This window comes from Trifolium pratense, linkage group LG6, assembly GCF_020283565.1.
Source record: "Trifolium pratense cultivar HEN17-A07 linkage group LG6, ARS_RC_1.1, whole genome shotgun sequence".
In the NCBI taxonomy this organism is placed as follows: Eukaryota; Viridiplantae; Streptophyta; class Magnoliopsida; order Fabales; family Fabaceae; genus Trifolium; species Trifolium pratense.
In genome coordinates this window covers 2,620,344-2,644,785 of record NC_060064.1, presented here as the reverse complement: position 1 = coordinate 2,644,785, position 24,442 = coordinate 2,620,344, and the positions used below count along the sequence as shown (strand labels likewise).

Genomic DNA, 24,442 nt, shown 5'->3' with positions numbered 1-24,442 from the left:
CAGTACCCTCTAGAAAAAAATATATTATCATATTTTTATATTAATTTATAATTAAAAATTTTATATTTTAAAAGAATTTTGTCTCAAAGGATACCAATATCCAAGAGAGTAAATCGGTACACAAGAATTCACCAATTACTTTTTAAATAAATAATTTCTTTAATTTAAATACTTAAAAAGTGTCAGAGGTGATTATTAACAATGTTGTTTCTTTAACATAATATGACACATAACTGAAAATATTTATGTTATGCAAGCTACATGTAGTAAATTTGCATGTACCGCCTACAAACTAATCTTAACTTCCCAAATATATTTACTAACATGGTATGTTCTTATCGATAATTAGATGAAGAAAAAAACTCAGGATCTTGCTAACGAGTGTCCCCGAAACACTCTTTAAGCATTATAATTATAGAAATTTTTTATTTAAAAAATCAAACACTACAATTTTCAATACATTCTTCGGGACACTCGTTAGTATTTGCCAAAAACTTATAATAATGAAAGAAAATAATAGTGAAGAAAATGGTCGGCTATAAAAAAGGAGAAGAGAAAGGAACGTGTTTTTGGGTCGCTGTGTCTGTCTGTTTCTTTTCTCTGCCAAATTTGTTAGAAAGAAAGGAACACAAAACAAACCAAGCAGCACCTCAAATCCTAAATTCTCATTTCAATTTCGTATCGTTTTCTTTTGTTTCATTCTTCACACATAATCATCATCATCATCATCTTCTTCAATCTTCACTTCGCTTCATTCATCACTATTCATTCACTCTCATTCATCAAATTCAGATCGAATTCATAAATATGGACTCTGATTCTTCTTCTCCTTGGAACACTCCTTTATCATCATCCTATAATTCCACCGTTACTTCTTCCAAATCTTATCTCTCCGCTCTTCAATCTCGATCAGGTTAGTTCTTTTCTCATTTTCCACAATATCTTTACTTTCTTTCTTTATGCACTTACTCATTTTTTTATATGTATAATTAAATGTAGATATGTTTATGGGTGGTGGTTTTGATGAAAATGATGTTGTTGATGATGATGATGATGTCAAGGAAGAATTTTTATGCCCCTTTTGTTCTGACTATTTTGATATCGTTGGATTGTGTTGCCATATCGATGAAGAACATCCAGTTGAAGCCAAAAATGGGGTATGCTATCATATCATTCCAATTGTTTCCTATGCGTCAATTTTTCCACAAGGACAGGGTTTCCATATTGCAGATTTTTATTTTTTAGGTTATCTAGATTGATACTGTTCAATTATTAGGGTTTGGTTGACCTTCAAATTAAAACTGCTTGTTAGTTTGTCACTTATACGTAGCACCGACACTTCTGACCAAAGACTTGTTCGGTGTTTGACATGACACGTTTTTGTGATCGACACTAGTACATGTGGTTACGTTCAATTAATTTATTCTCTCAAGTTATTATATATCTGTTGTCTATGCTAGTGCTTCATAGGATGGGAGCTTAGTTGATTTGTGTGGCATGATGTTTTTATGTATCTTCAAGAGGACTGCTACTAGGTGTTGTTATTTAGGGAACTTATCCTATTTTGGATTATGCTATGCTAGATTAGAATTTAGAATAGGTTATCTCATCAGAGTGTTTGCCTGTTTTGGGTCTACAAATAAATGGACTGTTGGTAAAGCATTTGCCAGACCTTTGCGTAGTTAATCATTCTATCGCTTCCTTTAGAGAGGGTTAAAACCAAGTCGCAAAAGTTTGATAGGTTGATTTGTTAGTGTTAGAGTCCCTACCTAAAAGGAGTTCTCTTGGTTATGGGAGATATTAATAATTATTAACTGAGAAATCGAGACTTCGTGACACATTTCTTCCAGTGATGAGCTTTCTCGGTCTCGTGACGAGCTTTATCGCACCCTGATCATCTCCTCCTGTAAAGGGCTCTATCAAAAGCCCTGTATTTGAATTGGTTGGCTTTTTCGACGATCAAATGCCAGTGTAGTTCCTCCTTAGACTGTTCTGCATGTTTAAAATTGTAATTTTTTTTTACTCTTTTCTCGCATTATTCAATTTTATATAATCTTTGATATCCTTTTGTTCAGGTTTGTCCTGTTTGTGCATTGAGGGTCGGGGTTGATATGGTTGCACACATTGCCCTACAACATGGAAGCATACTTAAGATATCCTTTTCTCTTTAGTTATTATTTATTTCTATCATCTCTTAATAGTATATTATCATGTTTTTCAAGTTGATCGCGGTTTGTTATTTTAGCATAAAATGGAAGTGTTTTTTCTTCTGATTTTTTTCAAATAGTATACTTTTGTTAAGGTTAATCAAATCAAAAGTCTTTAACCCAACCCTCTTGTTGGCCAAGTATACGGTTTTCTAAATGGATTGCTGGTTTAAGATATTTGTGAAATCTAGTCATCCACTACTACTAGTGCATGTTTAAAATCTTATATATTCTACCCTTTGTTGCTGCACTTATCGAATATACATGATTATGTATGTAAAGAAAGATTACAGTTTTGTTACCAATTACATCAACGCTGACAATAGAAGTTGTTTCCAGTTTAATAACATCTTATAATTATCTTGTTAATGCATTATTATGTTGTGTCAAAATTAACACCAGGGTGGTAGTGGCATGTTGTATATAATAAGTTGAATTCTTTAACTAGTGAATACATACAGCGAAAGAGGAAATCACGGAAAGGTGGATCTTATTCAACACTATCTTTATTGAGGAAGGAGCTGCGAGAAGGAAATTTGCAATCCCTTTTGGGCGGGTCTTCATGTATAATGTCATCGTCTAATGCAGCACCTGATCCGTTGTTATCATCCTTTATATTGCCAGTAGCTGATGACTTTTCCAGTTCTCAGAGTCAACCTAACTTTCATACCGGGACAAGGCAATCCAGAAAAAGCTCAGATGAGACTCTATCAAAGAAGTATGTCTATTTCATTTGTCAATTTCCTTCTCTATTTTCTAATTAAAAAAAGTTACGACTACCTCTTCATGGAGATATGCTTATTTTTGCTAGTATTCCTGACTGTGGTGGTGATGTTGATGTCACACTGTTCCCTTCTGTTGCATTTCATGTAATACTGCCTTTGATAATTTGGACTCATGTTTGATGTTGAATAAATGCTATTGTTCTTGTTCGAAATCAAATAATGCAAATTTGAGGTAGCATGGCTTGTGTTTTTTTGAGATTATAAAAATACTAACTTAGATCTGGTGCCTAATGATTTATACCTTTACAATTTGGCTCAGGGGCGGTTCTAAGGCCCAGTAAGCCTGGGCAGTTGCCCGGGCTCTAGCCAAAATTGTTGGTATTTTTAGGGGTTAGTTTAGGGCAAAACTGAGATTTTAGCGGTTAGTTTAGGGCAAAACTGAGATTTTTTGTTGAACTATTTATAAATTATGTCACATGTGAAATTTTGCCCAGGCTCTATAATAATCCTGGCTCTGCCACTGAATAGGCTAGTTCTATGCTATGGTGCACAAACCCTAGTAATATATAAGTATTGCACCATGCACACGATTTTTTACCATTGGATCAATAAGCCCCACCACATTTGATGAATACCTTCAACACCAAATTTCCTCCCTCTTTCTCCCAATCACATGTCCTCCTTGTGTGGTGCCACTGCTTCCCACCATTTCAGAAAATGTTGAAGGGAATTGAAGGCAAACTCTATTTCAGTTTCACAAATTTGCAAAGAGGCTCCTTTTAAGGTGGTGCCGTCCCTTATTCTAGCCCATTAACACCAACAAAACAGGAAAGAAACAAAATATGAACTGACTTCTTTTCAACCCAGAAGCGAAACATGAATAGGATTGAAATCGAAATCAACAATAACATGATTATAATCAAATGGAGGTGAACAAAGAACATGATTATCAACAGAAACAAAACAGGGATGAGTGGCGGCGTGGGAGAAGGTGATGGGGGCGACCCTAGAAACGTGAAAGGTGACACCAACGGAGGTTGCGAGCAGAGACATGAATGGAGGTGCATCTAGAAATACAAACGAAAAATGGAGTCACGACTGTTAGTGCGCCAGCGGCAACATGATGTGTGGAGTTGGGAACAATGACCGCAAGTGTGTGAGTGGGACGGAGACTCACCGAGAGCGTGAATTTGCACATGCATAGGTGTGGCTAGGGCTCCTAACCTAGGGTTTCATTGCTCATACTGTCTTACTTACCAATTTTGTTCGCTTCGTTGTGTCTGTGTTGCAGAGAGGTTTAGATTCCCAGTGTTGGTGTCTTCACGTGGTGGTGACTGGTGAGTACTGTAACAGGAAGAGGGGGGAAATTTAGTGTGTAAGGTCTACAATAAATTTAGTGAGGTTGAATGATCCAATGGCAAATAAATGTTGTTCAACATACACAATTTTTTTTAACTACTGCACGGTAGAATGCCTTACAACTAATGTCATGGTCACTGTGATTACTTATAATTTTATTTTGAGATTTGCCTGTTAATTTTGTGTCTTGCAATGATTCATGTACCTCCAAAGATGTAGACAGTCCAGAATATTACATGACCACTGACCCTGAACATATTTAAGTTTGGACTTGTAGTACATAAACATTTTGCCTACTTCCCCAAATGCTAAGTTTTCATATCAATATTTTTGTGATATGCTAAGGCAGGTTGTCTGATACAAATGTTTTTAAAAGCTAAATGAAAACTCAAAAATATCATGCATTTTAGCAGATAAAGCATGTTAGACAGTTACTGTGCATTGTTGACAAATATGTTAAATTGACTATTTTGGTGTACTTGAACCGTCTCCTACTCCTACTCCCCCTCACTCATCGCCATCCCTAATAAAAGGGGTTATTTTACGGATCTATATCCCTCTTCAGCGCTGCACACTATACAGCCTTTGCAGAGTCGTTAGATTGAGGTACAGTTACTGTGCATTGTTGACAAATATGTTAAATTGACTATTTTGGTGTACTTGAACCGTCTCCTACTCCTACTCCCCCTCACTCATCGCCATCCCTAATAAAAGGGGTTATTTTACGGATCTATATCCCTCTTCAGCGCTGCACACTATACAGCCTTTGCAGGGTCGTTAGATTGAGGTGCAGTGTTGGATCCAATGATTCTGCTGCTTGCTCACATATAAATATATCTTCTGCATTTTGCTTGTTTCGTGTCTGATGTACTTTTGTTTAATAGTACATAAAATTTTCAGTTACTGCTTGAAAGGATGAGGGTTGATCACTTTTTTCACTGGATTAACTCTGTTACCAGAGAGGTGGAAATGACAATGCTCAAGTCCATCCTTATGTTGTTGTCATACTGCATTTTGAATTATTTATAGCTTCCGACATTCAATTACACCTTTTATCTGCTTGCTTTAAATATGATTTGTTATGCAATTAAAAAAACAATGTCATATCTCTGCGATGTTTCAATGAGTCTAAGTGATGTTGCAAAAGAATTAGTTCTTGTTCCTTGCCAAAGGATTGTTTTCAGACAGCATAGCATTCTTAACTGTTTCCATGTACCTTCTAGTTTTAATATGTCTGTTATTTCTGTTCAGAAACGTGGAGACACCTACCTTGTCCGTCAAGGATAAGGAAGAAAAGGAAAAAAGATGTGAGTTTGTTCAAGGGTTATTGCTGTCCACCTTCCTTGATGACATTTCATGAAGGAAATTCGTCGGTGATGACTGCTGGTTGGCTGCAGCGGTGGCAGGCTTCTTTGATCACACATGCGATCCCTACAACCTATGGTATGCCTAGTGAAGTTGTGAATGTATTTGATCGTAGTGAAATAAGATGTGGAGAATGAATGTAATTTATGTTGTATGTGAACTGAAAGTTTCGAGTTCAAGTATTTCATTTTATCATCCTTTAATTTCAGACCATAAGTATTGAATGAAAATAGAAAAAGTTACTTTCCTACTGTACATGACATTTGCATTTGTCTTACGATTTTGTGATATTCATCGGAAAAGACACCTTAACTTAACTTTGCATAAACCTCTGGAGAGTGTTTAGTTGTGCTAATGAGGGTAATGTTACATTTGACAAACAGCTTTATGTTAGACACGTGCTGATTTATTCTGAGATTTTTTTTTTTTTGACGCAATTTATTCTGAGATTTTAATAAGCCTGAGCTTGGCTCAGTGTATGGTGGGACACCGAAGTGGGTCTTTTACCGCGCATGACTTTGTTTTAACAGTAAATTCATTTAAGTCATGCTATATTATCTTACATAATGATTATGGGGTTTGAAGATTAGGGTTTGCCTTTTGTAGTTTATATTGTACAACAAACCCCAAATACAATACCACAAACTCAAAAGCCAAAATTTACAACTCTAAATTCCAAACCCTAAATTTCAAACCCCAAATCCACAAACTCCAAACATGTAACCCTAAACTCCAAACCCCAAATCTAAAACCAAACCTCTCAAATCCGCAAACTCCAAACATGCAACCTTAAATCCTATACTCCAAATTCTATACTTCAAACCACATACACTAAACTATAAAATGAAGCCCTAAAACCTAAACTTGAAACCCTAAATTTACAACAACTAGTCACCGCCCCGTGCGATGCACGGGTTTGGAGGAACGTCATATACATAACAATCATGGTTGTTATCAATCATGGATGCTATGAGCCAAATGAAGTTAGTCATAAGCATATAAAAATTAATCAAATTGGTTCATTTGGCGGAACACCGAATTTATTTCAATCATGGATGCTATCAATTAAGTGGGTTAAGCATAATATATCATTACAAATATAGGATGTGTTAAATTAAAGACATCATATAATTTAATCTTAATTAGGTGGGTTAAACATAATTGATCATTGCAAACATAAATACAGACCATATGCACACTTCAAGTGAATCATCACACCAAATTTTATAATGGAACTTTCATGACCCATGAAAAGAAGATTACTACTATTTGAGAATAGATAGAAGTGCTATGGGACATAGGAGTGCTATTCAAAATATAGGTAGGAGAAATTTTAGTGATGATAGAAGAATTCTATGAAGGACATGATAGCAAGTTCCAAAATATGTTTCTTCAACATATGAGAATTATTTCTACCTTCCTTTCCTCTCATCAACCTTCAATGTATAAGCCTTTTCTAGGCCAATCTCATTATATCATATGAAGCCAAATTCAATTTACAAAAACAACCACATAAATTATCATTATCATGACAATATGAAGAAAAAAAAAGTTTCAATGCACAATAAGGATGCAAGAGTACATTAGGATATACTTTAAAGAAAAACATCAATACATAGACTCAATCTATTTCTCTCTTTCTCTAAACAATAATTCAAAAAATAATCACAGCTCCTTTTTTCCATTAATTTGGTTGATAACTTCAAACTCCAGGTCCCTCCCTCTTTAGGAAATCATGTCGCATATAGATCTAAGGCCCCAAACCAAATTGATAATCTTCTATCATATCCTACAATCTAAAGTTCCCTGCATAAAATTTGGAAATTCATCATATCTGAGATAAAAAGATACCTATATTGAATATTACCAGCATGATTTGTCATTGGTTTCAATTCCACAACGTGCAACAATGTAAACATAGCTATATTGAACATAGTTTATTCATAGTCATGGAGAAAATCAAATGGATAATCAAATCAAGAATAACTAACATCTAAAAAGCAAACAATCAAGTAGAGAAAATAATCTTAATTGTTAAAAAATAAATTTCAATATAACTCAGAAAAAATAATATAATTCACACAATAAAACTGCTAATTTTGCCAAGACAATTATGATGTTCAAATGTTACAAATAGAACCACGTTGCTGCTATGTGACAAAAAATTTACCTCATTAGTATTGCTTGTACTTTTCACCTCATTAGTTTAAATGAGAACATGCATGGTGTATATAGAAGTTTTTCATTTATGTTTCAATCCCCACCACTTAAGTCATGCTCAATAAAAATCTCATTCCACCGACCAAACAAAACTAAAGAAATTCCATTAATTGAAATATCACAAAGAGACATAATCAGAGAAAATTAATGCAGAAGTTAGAATCTTTTTACCTCTAGCATTTAAAAAGGAAAAAAGGCATAACCAGGTAACCTATATCAAACACCACCAATATTTCCCCATACTATAATACTCTGCAATTCAAGTGCAAAAAAAAAAAAACATAAGAAGATAAAATATAATCAAATACCAATCAATTTTCCGTTAAGAAAAAGTCAATTACTTCAACACTCAACATGTCAAAATTATCTTCTTCTAACCCTTTATTTATTTAAGAGGAGATGAATAGAAAAGAAAATTAGAAGAGTGGTGTATTTGATCAATTAGAAAATATGTGTGTATTAGTGAAGGAGTTTGTTTACGTGCAAATTTATGCCCAACAGAGTTATTCAAAAATATAGGATTGGATGCTCAAGACTTCCTAAAAAGTATCAATGATGATGTAGTCATCCCTATAAAATAGTAGTAACCATACATACCTATCCCTCCTCCCCTAAAAAATAGCAATTATGATTCGCCAACATGAGTTCCAAATTTATATGTACAAGTAAAAAAGGAATAAAAAGTTGCTTACAAAAAAAATAAAATAAGAAGGGGTTTAGTTGCTTAATTAGTGTGTTTCTAATTGGAAGATCTCTAATCTCCCAAACAAACAAAACAAACCCCCAATAGCTACATCATGGAAAAACCACTTTTAACTTTCATTGTTAACACATGGAATTAAGGATCATGATGTAAGAGATAGAAGAAGAGAAACTACCTCTTATAACACAGATGATCAAAACTTTCAAGCTAATCCATCATTTATCCGCAAAAAACACAATCTCAGCAAATATTAGAAAATAAATCATCAAATAATCTAGAAATTTCAAATTTTACAATCCATATCTATCCTTTTCATTCTATGCGAAATACATTTTCCACTATCAAGTGTTAGATGCATCCTTTTGTTAAAATAAAAACACAATTTAAAACAGGGAATTGGAGGTTCACTCATAATCCCTGGTTATTGAAATTCGGAAATGTTAATTCTTAAGATAGACATGAATTTAAAGTAAGAGACTACAATATTTAATGTGCAGTAAGGGACTTCGGATTAATCCTTTATCTTTTTTTTCCTGAAGCTGAACTTTTATATTACCCTCTAAAGATGAAAAGCAACAATGATACAAGCAAAATTAGGAAGAAAAACACCGGAAGAAAAAGAAGAAAGAAAATGGAGAAATTGAATAACAATTAAACTCACTTGTTGGGATGATCTGCTGTAGAGAACATGGAGATAAAGTATAAGCCTTGAAACCGACTGTGTGTTCGTCACTGCATCCGTAGAACAAAATTTGACACCATGAAAAGTGTAGGAAATGAGCAAACATACAAAATTGATAGAAATCAAGAAATACCACTCAAACTCCAAAGTAAAAGAGAAAAGAGCACATGAATCCACATTGTTTACCTGAACAAAGGAACATCAAAATGCGCAGACCAAAACCATTTGGTGATGAACTGTACCTGCCATTTATGCTTATTAGTTTTAGGTGCTTCCTGGCTAAATATAAAATACATATTTGTAACCCAAAAAAAAAAAAAAGAGTCGTGAAAGTGCAATTCAATGAGGCAATCAATCAAACTTGTAAAAGGAGAATTAATTAAAACTGTAAAATTTACACAAAAAGTAGTAAAATAATAAAGATTTGATCAAAAAATAAAGTGGAATATTGTTAAGAGTTAATACAGACTTACAATAGTAGGAGTATATATGAGTTCATCTTACGTTGCATTTGCATCTACAATCATGGCACTTGATGCCTGGATAGTGCTTATGCAAAGATTTGAAGCATGGACCAATCAGAGTGCAAACTGTCCAAGCAAATTAAAAATGCATGATGTAAGTATGCAAACTCAAAATCAATATTGTTTTAATATTCTCACTTCATAGCTAAATCACTAAGCACATTATAAAAAAATAAAAATAAAAAGATAAGCCTCAATGGTAAACTAAATTAGTACCTTCATTATCACACTGGGAGATTACTCTCCTTCATAAGTAACACTTCCATATCATTTTATAGCAGCCTTACCATACGCCACAGAATCAATCAATAGATCAAACAATTCAATAGCACGCTATGTAGAAAAGAAATTTTAAAAGGGACACAGTCCAAAAAAATTAATGAATAAAGCTACTGCCTTCACAAATTTCACCAAATATTTCATTCCATCTAAGAGTAGTATGCACCTAATTAGTGATAGCTATGGTTATAACAATAACAAACATGTTCTAAGCAAACATAAGATAATAGAGCATAATAGACATGACATTAAGTGATGACAGATCAAAGAGACAAATAGAAAACATAATAGAGCATAAACATGACATTAAGTGATGAATTCAAATGCATATCAGATATAAGCTTACTCTCCTTCATAATTAACACTTCCATAGCATTTTATAGCAGCCTTACCATAGGATCTAGAATCAACAGATCAAACAATTCAATAGCACACCATGTAGAAAAGAAAATATAAAAGGGACCCAATCCAAAATAATTAATGACTTGTAAGAGCTCATATTAAACCCTTGCAGCAGGTAACTAAAGTTGTTAGATTTGAATCAATATTCAACATCATAAAAGAGGTGAGTTATATTAAGAAATTGGTGACCTTGTTACTTGATTAATTCATATTGAGACGCTATAAGATAATGTATTCACTCATGATAAGACATTCTTGCAAGAATATTCATGATATGGAGGATTGGAAATGCTTTTGAGCTTTTTGTCAAGAAGCTATATCACTGATCCTTATATCCATGTTAAATTTTCCATTAGTCATTTAATTATGTGAGATAGGATGCCATATGGAAAATGAAGGGTTAGAAGAAGACAGTGTTGAGATAGGATAGACAAAACGCAGAGGAGATGAATAGAAAAGAAAATTAGAAGATTGGTGTATGTGATCAATGAGAAAATATGCGTGGATTAGTGAAGGAGTTATGCAAAAATATAGGATTGGATGCTCAAGACTTCCTAAAAAGTAGCAATGGTGATGTAGTCATCCTTATAAAATAGTAGTAATCATAAATACCTATCCACACTCCCCTAAAAAGCAATATTAGCCGCATTCATAAGTATTTGACCATACCACGACATTCCACACTCAGCTTTGTAGCTTGAAGCTGCTTCTTTTTTGGAGCCCTCAACTGCTGCAATTTCTTATTCATCTGCAATTAACAATCCACACAGGTCAAATTCTACTATTTTACTGAATAATATGCTGCATACATGAAAAACAATAACATTGCATGGTGGACAACACTTTTATCAACTAAAGTAAATAGTTGAGACCGTTTAAACCATTTAAACTAATATCATAAAGAACCCAAAAAAGGATATAAAAGGATGGAAAAAAAAGCGAACATTGTTTTGCATGTGCTCTAATTTCACCAGGATCAATTTTAGACTGGGGGCGGATCACAAAATCCAAAGGTTTTGCTTCTGGACTTGATGTAATTTGTCTGGTAGACAACTGTCCAGACCTAGGCCTGCATTACAATTAGAATTTACCATCCAAATATAAATCAGTGATTCCTGAAGTGACAAAGTGAACAAAATAAGTTTATAAACATCATTCAAACCGTACTGTGAAAGATTCAAATCAAGATCACCATCTCTAGATGCCATCCCTGCAGCTTTATTTGCTGGCCTGTAAAATTTCAATAAAACTATATAAATCCAACTATTTACAATTTTTTGGTAACAAACAACCTGTCATAATGCAATAAGTAAATCTAATAATGCATGAACCAGGCAAAAATCTTTACAAGCTTGTCACCTGAATCCATTTCAACAAAAATGCTCCATTCTAGCCATTTTTTCAATACGAAACAGATTCTCGAAAATTTATCTTATTGCTTCCCTTTCCATACACATTGGCTTCGTCTACTACACTAATTCTGCATGCACTACACGGCGAGATAACACAAATGACAACATTAGGACCGAATCGTTGGACCTATTAATTTATACCCTCCGAATGAATATAATCCGATTGAAGAATCAATCCATTACGATTTCACTACACACAAAAACTTCACTCACCCTTTCCTGCTTGGTCTATAGAATACCTCGTCCAAAAGTTCCTTTCTCAACTTTAGAGCGGAGCCTTCCAGATTGACCCTGCACACAAAAAAACAAATACAATATCCTTTCTTTAATCTCAATTTCTTAAACTATAACAGCAAAGCGTAGGATGCTCGTGATTTGAAGGTAACTAACTATATACACTATGCTACACAATAGGGATCATCAACCATTAAGATACATAAAAAGCAAAAAGCTCTCAAAACATTCAATTCAAGTATTCAACAGAAATATAATACAAGAAACTGGTGAAGGAACTATCATTCATTCCTAACAGAAAACAAAACATGATTCAAATTTAAGCCACAAATTCATTCCATTCAATCAATGTATCAAATATCAAAAGTCAAAAGGAAAACCATCAAAGGCAAAACATGATCAAAATCATTTCAACCCATCATTCCAATTTCCATGTGCATATGCTTATTAGTTAAAAAGGAATGATTGTTAGGAACAAAAAGGACCACATTTAAGAATCAAGAACAAAAATTTCCCAAAAGAACAGAAACAAAAAACTTGAAAATTTCTAACCCAGAATCTTCTTCTTGAAAGATCCATCAGGTGCCTTTTCCAAATCAACCCAACCATCATTCATCTGCATCAAAAGAAGTCATTAAAAAACAAACACATACTGTAAAAAATTTAACTCGGAAAAAACCACCAACACACAAAAATTAGTAGAATCATCTTTACCTCTTTCTGATATTGTGGTCATAGTGATTTTTCTAGTCACCTGAGTTTATTAACATCCAAAGATCAAATTCATGGAGGAGCCTTATCCTTCCATGGAGCCTGCAAAAAACAACATAGAAAACCAATTAGAGAGATTAATATTGACAAATTGAGAAAGATAAAATCTAGAAGATGAATTTAGAGATACATCACCATAACCACCACATCCTCACCAACAAAAAAAAAAAGCAACGAAAAAAACAAATAAATAGAGCATACAATTTGAGATCGAACCAGAGGAAAGAAGGAGCAAGAAGCTTCATTGCCGCCGTTGCCAAGCACCGCCGTGTCACCACAAACGGCCACAAGAACTCTCTCGGCCGGAACTCCTCCTCCTCGCCAGAACTTCTCTCCCGCCGGCTTCTCTCACTCGGCCACTCCCTCACCCTTACGAGTGATTGATTTGTCGATGGTGGTGGAGGCTGTGGTGTGGATGTTATGGTGAAGGATGAGATGGGGAGGAGAAAGAGAGATGAAAGTGTGAGGAGAAAGAGTGAGAGCTTACGAGAGAGAGGGGGGGGGGGGGAAGAGAGAGAAAAACTTTGACAAATGAAAAAATATTGGAAAAGTAATCATAAAACCACAATTGTTTCCATAAACTACTTGTGCCAATTGTTTCTATAAATCAGCAATCTCAAAACCAGCCAGATGTTTGCAGCAATCATAGGAGGGTCCACATGAGACATGCAAAGAATTATATTAAGCCATGTGTAAGATGTGTAAGATGATATATATGAATATAAACCTAAACCTAGGATGAATGTGAAGATTGAAACCTAGAGATGTCAAGATATAATTGGCCAATATACAAAGGTGTAAAGGGTTCATTGGGCAAGGGATTAGGGTTTCAAATCACCAAAGGATTAGGGCTGACAAAGCAGCCTTGCTTTTAGTATAATAAGATAAATTTCAAACTCCAAATCCTAAACTCTAAACCCTAAACATGTAACCCCAATTTCCAAATTTCAAGCCCAAAACACCAAGCCCAAAACTCCAAATTCTCTCTCTCTCTCTCTCTCTCTCTCTCTCTCTCTCTCTCTCTCTCTCTCTAAAGTTAAGAACATCACCCTCCCCAACTAAGAACATACCATTTTTTGGAGGAAAAAACCTTTTAAACCATGGAAAAGAACCAAATAATAGTTCAATCTTTGACAAGAAATTAAATATTTAATCTTACTAATTTATGTGATAAAGATTCAAATTTCAATAATTTAAGAAAGATTAAACTGAAATGGTGTGATCAAGTTTTCATTTTGTTAGCGTAGAGTCTTAAAAAAAGATTGATTTGCAACTGTGAGATAGAAGAGTTGTGGAAAGGGGTGTGCTACATTCGGATCTAGGATAAGCTCGTTTTCTCACCGTGGACAACCTAGAAGGCGCTGCTTAAGTTGTAACATGTAATACTAATTGATGAACCAACAACATGATGGGGCATGTGTAAGACTAGGGATGTAATCGATTTGATTTGGATCAATTTTTAGTAAAAAAAATGTCTGAATCGATAAAATATTTACCGGTTTGGTTCGATTTATAGTGCTTTTCAAAAATAAAACCAAACTGCCCGATTTCGTTCAGTTGATCGGTTTTAAATGCTTCTTTTTTCAAACAATACATAATATACATTTATCGTGTGTCTCCTGCTATCACTTTTTCGGAATATTCTCTGCTATCAATTTTTTAAGCTATATCATTTTTTTCCATACAAATTATCTCATACTCTATTTTCCAAAAAACTTCAAATTAAATAAATTCATATAATATACTTAAAACCAGATAAACTAATAATTTTAAAATTGTGAACCGAGAACTTAACCGAACCTCCGAACTAGTTTGGTTTCTCGGGTTCGGTTCAATTTTTAATCCGAACAAAACCAAATCGGTTAATTTTTTATTTGATTTGATTTATCGATTTTGTTTGAATCACTTGCACTCCACTCCTACTTAGTAAGTACAACTCAAATAAAAAAGAGTAAGTACACATGCTGTTAGTAAGTACAAGTCAAATAAAAAAGAGTAAGTACACATGAGTTTGAGTTTGACTTTTGAATTCATGTATTTGAATAATCACTATTTTGTGGAGTCAGTCTTCCTCTCTTCCGAATATGACCTTGGAGATTACTACTACTACTTTGGAAATAGATCGTTCGAAAAATAACAATAATTATCTGAGAAATATGACAATCATAACTTCTTTTTTTTTTTTTATAAAGCCCAATCATTACTCTACTATTCATAAAAATATAGATGGATATCTGTTTTATAAATAAAAAAATTAGTTGGATTATAAGAGTTCATGACCATCTCACGGTTTAAAAAGTATTTATAAAGATATTTATAGATTATCTATTTTGTAAGGTATGAGTTGTTGAGAATGGGTGACTAAATATCCATTCCATTTGTAAATCATTCTACAATAATAATTAAATCGTTTCAACCAGGGAAGGCTTATTCATGATGATCTTTTCTGCATGAGTAAGAGTGCTAAATTTAATAATTTCAAAAAAAAAAGAAAAAGTGCCAAATTTAACAAATTCAAGTTTAGAATAAACACATAGGGCAGCCTTTCTGTGAAATGTTAGTAAATCATGTCAATGTATGCATAAACAAGTAAATAAGAAATTCTTGTCCTAACTTAATTTCTAAGAAAAAAGGTGTGCCTCTATGGACACATTTAAGAATATTTTGTCTAAAGTCCTAATCTTAACCACTGTGAAGACATTCTTGTGTCCCAAATACTTTTAACCACATCTCCTACAAAAGAATCAAAACAAGAGGAGCAGCAACCTTTAATCATACTCGTTTGTCCACCAGCTATTAATTCAATGTGGGGACAGACGGATGGTGGAGGCACATTACAAACCTCGCTCGTCTTGTGCTCGAGTCCACAAGCAGCGAGTATGGTATGCGTCGAACTTCTAGCAATGTCCTTGTAAGTACTATAACCTGAATCAATACATTAAAGACGTGTTAAAAAAATTCAAATTCAAATAAATAAACAAAAAGCAAAACAATGGAAACACAATGTAGGTTCCTTCCATGAAGATTCTTTTCATATCACAGGAAAAGCCATTCCAGATTTTTTGTAATGATTTAATGAAAGATGACAAACCATGATAAATAAATGATAGAAGAAAAATTACCCAAATCAGTATCTTGAGACAATCTCTTCAGATGGCTTTTAACCATTGACTGCAACCGCTCCTTTACAATGTGCAAATTACCTTCTTCATTGATGGTAAGGGGCATACTACCCTCGGTGTCAATGTTTGATCTGCTGCTGCATGGGTGGATTGGTCCATTATCTGATAAGGTGTGTGCCCCCAAAATTCCAGGCCAAATACCAGCATTCACAGGCCCATTCGAAAACATGATGTTTGAATCCTGAACCACTGGCCTTCTTGAATTGCTCATTCTTATGGAGAAGGGATCTCCATTCTGCATTAATGGAGAGATATTGTTGCTTAAACTCTCCTCAAAAAATGTGTGATAGGATGTTCCTACGCCCTGTGTCCTAGTGTGTTGAGAACTTGGTTCCCTACTTTGATCAATTTCAGAGCTATGCAAGTTACTTATTGTATTGGTAGCTGGAACACCGTTAGTTCTGCCAGTTGTAGTAGTCATTCTATCTATTGAACGTAGCTGCTGAATTTGACGGTGTATCCAGCGTCTCTCTGATAAGGTCGGTGCCCCGCCTCCAGACATTGGAGAAGCTCCTTCAGCACTTCTGCCAGAAAATCTAGAAGATGAAAGATGGCCGAACCCTGGACTAAAAGATGTATGAGGTGAAGATATCAAGTTCAGGTCGATACTTTCTCGTATATGAACAGGTGATGGTCTGGAAGGAAGGCTTTGGGTTGCCGCTCTTAAATCAGATTCTTGAGCTTGCGAGTTTAAAGATGCCAAAGCAACTGGTCTACAACCATCGCAGTACCAGTTACCTTCAGGTACTTCATGCCCCAAACCAACACAATAAGTGTGTGCAGGGGAATCACATATATCACAGAGTAGCATGAGGCCATCATCTCCACCTAGATGGCACTCTGAACACATAACAGACTCGTATGGATCAATGTAGCTCCTCAGTTCTTCTTCAGTGGGCTGATAAACCTGCATGTCAAATCAAAACATTTTCATCATAATCAACCAATTTAATTGTGAAACCATAAGCAAAAAGTCAACATCTTACAAAAAGTAAAATTCAAATACCTGATCACGTTCGGGCACTTGTATCACCGATTCTTCTGCGGTTGTTGACCGTGCAGGCTTACTGATTGTTTTGAATCTCTGCTTACACAAAGGGCATCGAGATTCAACCTTTGACCACTCCATAATGCAAGCAAAGCAAAAATAGTGAGTGCAGCTGTTTAGTACTCCCCTTACTCTTCTTTTATTTTCCTCAGACAGACAAATTCCACACACCTGCTTTCCCACCTCACTTTTCAGGTCCTCTACTTTTTCCTTACCCTTTCTTCCTTGACATTCCTCTATCTTTTCCTTACCCTTCCGTGCTGGAGGCTTCCGTTGCTGGTGTAGATCTTCATGTACTCCAACCACTTCATTTTGCATTCGAAGAGAAGCTCTCCTCAAGTTCCTTCTTATATTTCCACACAACTCCATGGCTTCTCTCACCTGTTCTTTTTCTTCTTCAGAGATAGTAAACTCATAATCAGATTGTCTAGCCTCACAATCTGAACCGGAATTGGCATCTTCAAGGAGAACCCTTCTCCTTTTCTGGACTGGTTTCTTTCTGCTATTTGTTCTGATAGCTGGGTCATTATCTGAAAAATCATCTACATCATCACACTGTATTTTCCTCTTTGATCCTCCATTCGTTCGCCTTCTCTTTCTCTTGGGCTTCTTTGAAACTCTAGAACCACTCCTCTTTCGACCTTTGCGAGAAGTCGCAGAAACCCTTTTCTTCAAAGCCTTCTTCTTGCCCATTTTCATGCCATTATTTTTCTTCTTTATGCCCCTTGTTTCTTCCTCCTCCTCATCTGTGTAATCTTCTTCTGTCGGTATAAATTCTTCATCTTCATAACCGAAATCCTCCTTTTTCTTCTTTCTGCCTCTTGTTTCTTCTTCATCCTCATCTGTGTAATCTTCTTCCTCCGGTATAAATTCGTCATCATCATAACTGAAATCCTCATCCACATAATTTCCATCTACCTCTTCCACTTCTTCTTTTACTTCCTCCTCCTCCTCCTCTTCTTCTTTTACTTTCTCCTCCTCCTCCTCCTCCTCTTCTTCTTCTTCTTCTTCTTCATAAACATCATTGTAATCATCATCTTCTTCTACTTCTTCTTCCTCTTCTTTATCATCCCATTCTTCTTCCTCTTCTTCTGGTTGTTCTTCGTATGTAATCCTCTGTCTCTTCCGCGAGGTTTTACTCGCATTTTCCTGCCGACCCCTTACGCCAGTTTTAGTTTTAGCCCTTGATCTATTAAATTTCGTCACTCGTTGAATTTCCTCCTCCTCCTCCTCCTCCCCATCCTCATCTTCTATAAACCCATCAAAAGAGAAACAATCATCCTCCGGACAATCAGATACATTCCCAACATCATCCGAAACGACATAATCCTCATCGGAATCATCCTCCGAACCACCATCCCACTTTGACCTAACCTTTTTTCTCAAATTTCCCTTTCTACTAACTTTTCCTCCCTTAACCATCTGTTCTCACACACAAACAGACACCCAAAACGCCCAATTTATCAAAATCCCATTCAAAAACACAAAAAATCAAAACTTCTTAAAACAAAATTAAATCATATGATTGTCCAATATCCCCTTCATTATCAAATGAGGTAACAAAATAATCAACGGTACCTAATAAAAAGCAAAGATCTGATTCAGATTAAATAGCATATAATAACCGTAAGAAATAATACAATAAATAGAGAGATTCGGTGATTAATTTGATCATAAAAATCAGAGCAATTGGGGTTACGAAATCGAAATTGAAAGAGAAGATTATACGAATTTAAGAGAAGAATTGGTACCTGAGAGAGAAAGAAGAAAGCACAAAGGATCGAAATTCCAGAAAAAAACGTTTCTTTGAGAAGTTTCTTTATCAGTTTGGGTTTATTGATTTAATAATATTTAATTATTATGCATTTTTTTTGTTAGAGAGAGAGAGAGAGAGAGAGAGAGAGAGAAGAAGGTTCAAAATGGCGTCCGAAATCCTGCGATGAGACCTGTGTAGTGTAGGGCATGATGTGAATTACTAAAGTACCCTCGTGGAGGGCGTTACCTTTTTTGTATCTATTACGGTTGCCGTGTTTGCTTGTTGATGTGTGTGCCTTGTAATAAAAGTTTGTCTTTATGACCAAAATTATTAAAAATACTCCAAATAAAATTTCTTAGCTTTTTCAAAAATAAAAATACTCCAAATAAAATTTCCACAAAATAAATAAAATAGAAGCTTTTTTTTTTTTATGAATAGAAGTTTGCTTGTATTTTTTATAAACGGAATGATGGAGTCGTTATAAACTCTCACATAAGTGGATGAGTTGAGGACAAAATTAAAAAGCTAAAAATACTAAAGATTTGAGACGGAGGGAGTATATTTTTAATTTACATTATCATATATTAAATTTTAATTACTCATTAATTAATTATCATGAAGTTTGATCTTTAGGACATGTATGAAAAAACATATATGTTTTTTTGATTCATATATTAATATTTTTATACCTAAAAAAAAAATAGTGCATTTTTGTCTATTGCAAATATAAACAATCTTTTTAACTTGAGACTTCGCGTTATTTGCTTTCTTGTTGATTTGAATGTTAAGAGTGTTTGCAAATATCATAATCACATTCATCTCAACAAATGTTTTTCCAGCTCAGACCAACCAATCTTGATAACGTAAGAACAATTATGATTGAAGTTGGTACACTTAAGGAGGATGTACATATATATAACATCTATCTATCTCTTTTTTTTTTGGTAAAGATATAACATCTATGTCTAACTTGTTAATCAATGATCGATATTGCTCACTTTATATTCAAACAGTGTGTTTGTTTCAAGTTTATATTTGTAGATTCTTAAATATAAAAGGATAGAAAATTGTATTTTTGTATTTGTTATAAGTTTATTAAATATTATTATTGGTCTTAATTTGATCTCTTTTGCATAATGGAATCGAGCCAATCTAACAAAATTGTTATGGAACATTTATAATAAGGCTGATAGCCTTTGGATACGTTGGATCCATAGCTATTATATCAAACAAGACCAGTTGATGATTATGCCGGTGAAGCAATCCTATTCTTGGATTGTTAAGTCTTTCCTAAATCAAAGGGAGTCGCTCCTACATATCCAATGGTGGGAACATATGAAGGGGGAGGCTATCACTAGGAAAGTTTACAAGTTGTTGAGGGAGGACTACCCTTTAGTACACCGAAAAATAGTTATGTATCAGAATATGGCTCGGCCTAGAGCAGTCTTCATTTTCTGGTTGACTTGTCACAGCAGGTTGGCGCCAACAAAGAATAGGCTACTTAAATTTGGTCTGATTGTGAACTTACAATGTTGTTTTTGCAACCAAGAGGAGTGTTGAGATGAGATGGCTCAGGAGACATAGTAAAGGTAAAGAGTGGAAATCACAATTCCTGAAAAGTGCAGCTACTGAAACAATTTATGCCTTATGAAAATATATGAATGATGTTTGTTTTGGCAACAAAGCAGGGACAGACATAGGAAGACCACTATGTAGGCCTATGCCCCCACTTTGATGTGAATTATATATATATATATATATATATATATATATATATATATATATATATATATATATATATATATATATATATATATATTATATAACAAATAAATTAGTTGATAAATTTCATAGTAATCTACACTCTCGCCCACACCCGCTCAGTTGAGTCAGTTCAAAACTTACTTAGTGGCCCATACCCAAAAATTTATGGGAGATGATTGGTTAAATAATTGTTTAGATACTCATATTGAGAGAGATATTTTTCTTGATGTTGAAAAAGAGAAAATTATTCAATAATTATCAAAATATGGAATGTTGTATAGAACAATTATGATGTATTTTTATGCTTTTGAAAATGAAATGTTATATTTATTTAATGATGCAATTTTACGGTGACCCCACTACTCAAAACTTCTGGTTCCGTCCCTGCAACAAAGTATATAATACAAACATAGATGAAGACATTATCGATACTATAGTATATAGAGGTTGGAGGAATGCTAAGCTTAGGAGGCACATTGCTCAATTGCTAATCTAGTTTAGCATTCTCTGTATATTTTTGCTTGTCCCTTTTGTTTGGTTAGATCACTTGTGATCACCTTGTACAAACCTGTTTTTTGAATGGAATAAAAGTTTTATTGATTAAAAAAATAACTTTAGAAAAGTCGTATCATAAAAAAATTACAACTTTTTCTATAAAAAAATAAAATAAAAATGACAACTTTAACCAAATATCTCCATGATGTACCGTAAATCTTATTGCGATGATGATCGTTTAAAAAAGGAACCTTTGCATGCAACGGTACTTTTGTACCAAAAAATATGCATTCACATAATAAAGAGATTATTTGTTTGTTTTTTCACCATTGGACACTCAGAGCAGAGCAGTTCAACTGCATACATACTACGACTTTGGAAGCTTCTTGAAAATGTCAACATCTATATATACTTTAATCAAGACCGTTGATTTGATTTCATAGTTGGTTAATGATAATTGAAACGACATCGTTTCGGTTGGAGATCGTAAATTTGAAGATGAGGTACACATGTATGGTGGATAGGTGGAGAGAGAGAGAGAAAAACAAATGGGCGTTTCGTAAATGCACAATAAATAACCACCGCGTTGCGTTGCGTAGCGTCCACACTCGAATGTCAATGAATTTCCAGCTTGTACAGTTTCTTTCTTTCTTTTGCTATATAAGCTGGACGGCATAGCTTTTTGGTACCACGTGTATTTGCTCAAATACTAATATTTGTTGGGAAAAAAAAATATATATTTATTTAGTTTTTTAATTTAATTTTAAGTAGTCATAGTAGTTCTTTAATTTATTTATTTTTGCGTTATTTTATCATTCTTATTCATCTATATGTTCTTTTAAGTTTTAAATCTAAATTTTCTTTTACGGAATAAAACATATTTATGATTGAAAAAAAACAATTGAAGTTTAAAATTCATATTTAAACATAAAGAGACGCAGTCAAGATGGTTATGCAGTCAGACGGTAAGGAATATTTGATTAAGATCAAGCGGTCATAATTTAAAGACAAAATTATTTAAATTATTGAATAAAAATTAATTTTTCTTTTGTTTAGATCATTCGATCTTAATCAGACGGCTACAAATTGTGATTGTGTGAATGTACCAACTACATATAATCAATTTCTCTTAGAAAAGTTATATTGACATCCTTAGAGAGAGTTGGGATAGCATTCATCATAGAAAAAATGGTGGAAATTTGACTTAGGCGTGGTTTTATCATGTAGAGAAAAAATTATAGATTTTGTAGTAAGAATAGCATGTCAAACGGTGAATAATGAAATTCTCATAGATAATTGAAGACCAATAAAAAAATACTTCTATAAGAGAAATTATTACGAAATATTTAGAGATTAATGAGTTGAATAAAAATATGACACATGACATGGTCAACCTTGAGTTTTTGAAAGGTCATATGTTAAAAATGGCTCTTAATAAAAAACACATTTTTATTTATTTACAAAAACCATTTTTCTATTTAAATTGCAAACCATCAAATTCATCTCATTCACAAACACGAAAACACATGTGAGCATGTCTTTTATCATACACAAATCAACTTATACAATTAGATCAATAAATAACATTATTAGATCAAAAGAGATTGTTTTGGACTGGGCCTAAAGCCCACTCGCTAATGAAATCCTCTCCTGGACTGTCGAGCATGACCCAATTGCGGAGCAGCCCACGAAGACTAAACTCAGGTCAACGGTCACAATATCTACACATATTGTAACGACCGACCACCGAAATGATGAGCATTAACTACTCATCATGGTTCTCCAGCTGTTTTTCGGCAGCTATTGATGGCACTAATGACCATCAACAACCTTGTCCCAGCCAGTGGCGGATCCAGGACCCTGAGTCAGGGGGTGCGGACTTTTTATTAATAATCGTTATAATATATAAATAAAATAGTAAAGAAGAAATTGGTGAAAAAATAAGTTATTGATGTAACATTAAAAAAGCAAAATATAATACTTATTTTCATACATTTTTATAGGCTAAATCAACAATTATTTTTAAATGGAATAGTAGAACAAAAAAGTGTCCTTGTGAGGATAACTTAGTTGGTAGGGACATCACATATATATTATGTAGGAGTCTTGTTCGAACCCTGAACACACCACTTATTCACCTTTAAGGTGGAATTTTCGGCCACTAAATTACTAGATCAAAAACAAAAAAGTAGTGAGTGTCCGAATAAAAACAAAAGGAAAATGTTAACTACTTAACTAGTGTTCTTGCGACATCAGTTAAAGAATTAAATATGATAAATAAGTCTTGAAATTTGGATATTTTTATTTTTAAAAAATATAAATAATATTTGTTTTAATGTGAAAATTATCTTTTAGTTTCCTTAACTAATATATTCGGGACACTGATTAACGTGATGAAAAACAAAAGATGAATTATATTGAGTAGGTATACTCCTATATAATTAAAAAAATAAAATAGTAGTAGTGTAGTAAAAGACAGGAGGAAAAGTTGGCCTGCTATATGTTATACTGTGTCATGAAAAAATGCGGTGCAAAGTCAATAATTTAGGGTGTGCAAATGCAATAAACATCATGATATTGGTGCAAAAGTTGAAATCTCAGAGGGTGCAACTGCACACCCTGGAGTGCATGTAGCTCCGCCTCTGGTCCCAGCGTTGGAGATTATATATACTCCATCCATACAATGAAGTCAGATACATTCTATCTATCTCTGAAAACTTTTGTTTCACGCATTTCACTGACTTGAACGTCGGAGTACCTGCATGTACACAACCCCCTCTCATTCATCGGTACGAAAGAGGAGCATCACCGGCGAGGTCATCTCTGATCCATGTACGATCAGAGATACTTGTAACTTATTCATCCAATGACAAGACCATTTTATGCACACACAAAAAATAATTAATTGTGCATATTCATAATACGTTGAATTTTTGAAACATTTAAGCTCTGTAAAATTTAAAGATTCTTTAAAAATGTGGGGAAGGAGAATCAATGTGAGAATATAAAGTACATTTTTCATAGATTTGTGCCGATTAGGACCAATAAGATTAGACCTGGTGCACCTTGTCTGTGTGCAAAGGCCAACACTTGAACAAGGGCCTCGTTGCCAATTTTGCTTTACACTTTAGGATAAATTCCCAACGCCAAGAAAGGCATATCCTCTAATGAAGTAACACCAAATGGATTGAAAGTATAAGCTCTAATAAGTTTACATCAATCCAACTCTATATGTTGGAGAATAAATCCTCTAATTTTTTTCTCTCATTTTCTTTCATATTTTCAAATTTTAACTTTTCTCAATAAAGAAGAAA

The 24,442-nt window shown here is 34.0% G+C and overlaps 2 protein-coding genes and 1 long non-coding RNA gene across 23 annotated transcripts; 1 reads left to right on the top strand and 2 right to left on the bottom strand.

The window, feature by feature from the left end:
* Positions 1-556: 556 nt before the first annotated feature.
* LOC123890962 (protein DEHYDRATION-INDUCED 19 homolog 3-like) lies at positions 557-5,911 on the top strand. The gene is made up of 5 exons (XM_045940723.1): positions 557-913; positions 1,000-1,157; positions 2,076-2,153; positions 2,663-2,925; positions 5,543-5,911. Exons 1-5 carry the CDS (start codon positions 808-810, stop codon positions 5,649-5,651), a joined length of 714 nt encoding a protein of 237 aa, XP_045796679.1. The 5' UTR covers positions 557-807; the 3' UTR covers positions 5,652-5,911.
* A 1,120-nt stretch (positions 5,912-7,031) lies between these two features.
* LOC123890960 lies at positions 7,032-13,456 on the bottom strand. 20 transcript variants are annotated; one of them, XR_006802982.1, is made up of 14 exons: positions 13,085-13,409; positions 12,827-12,925; positions 12,665-12,728; positions 11,826-12,169; positions 11,634-11,696; positions 11,411-11,535; positions 10,002-11,214; positions 9,735-9,851; positions 9,448-9,503; positions 9,241-9,311; positions 8,755-8,786; positions 8,048-8,128; positions 7,827-7,968; positions 7,032-7,462 (listed from the first exon to the last, which is right to left on the bottom strand). It is a non-coding gene; the product is annotated as an uncharacterized LOC123890960 (long non-coding RNA). The 20 variants fall into 20 exon arrangements; XR_006802969.1 differs by having other exon boundaries at positions 7,827-8,128; positions 8,755-9,311; positions 11,826-11,955; positions 12,092-12,169; positions 13,100-13,456; XR_006802978.1 differs by lacking the exon at positions 8,755-8,786 and having other exon boundaries at positions 7,827-8,128; positions 9,766-9,851; positions 11,826-11,955; positions 12,092-12,169; positions 13,085-13,415.
* A 1,946-nt stretch (positions 13,457-15,402) lies between these two features.
* LOC123890959 (probable serine/threonine-protein kinase kinX) lies at positions 15,403-19,090 on the bottom strand. Of its 2 annotated transcripts, none has more exons than XM_045940720.1 (4): positions 18,865-19,090; positions 17,072-18,691; positions 16,006-16,972; positions 15,403-15,808 (listed from the first exon to the last, which is right to left on the bottom strand). In XM_045940720.1, exons 2-4 carry the CDS (start codon positions 18,533-18,535, stop codon positions 15,552-15,554), a joined length of 2,688 nt encoding a protein of 895 aa, XP_045796676.1. In that variant the 5' UTR covers positions 18,536-18,691; positions 18,865-19,090; the 3' UTR covers positions 15,403-15,551. The 2 variants fall into 2 exon arrangements, with proteins under 2 accessions (XP_045796676.1, XP_045796675.1); XM_045940719.1 differs by having other exon boundaries at positions 17,072-18,535; positions 18,865-19,056.
* Positions 19,091-24,442: the final 5,352 nt, after the last annotated feature.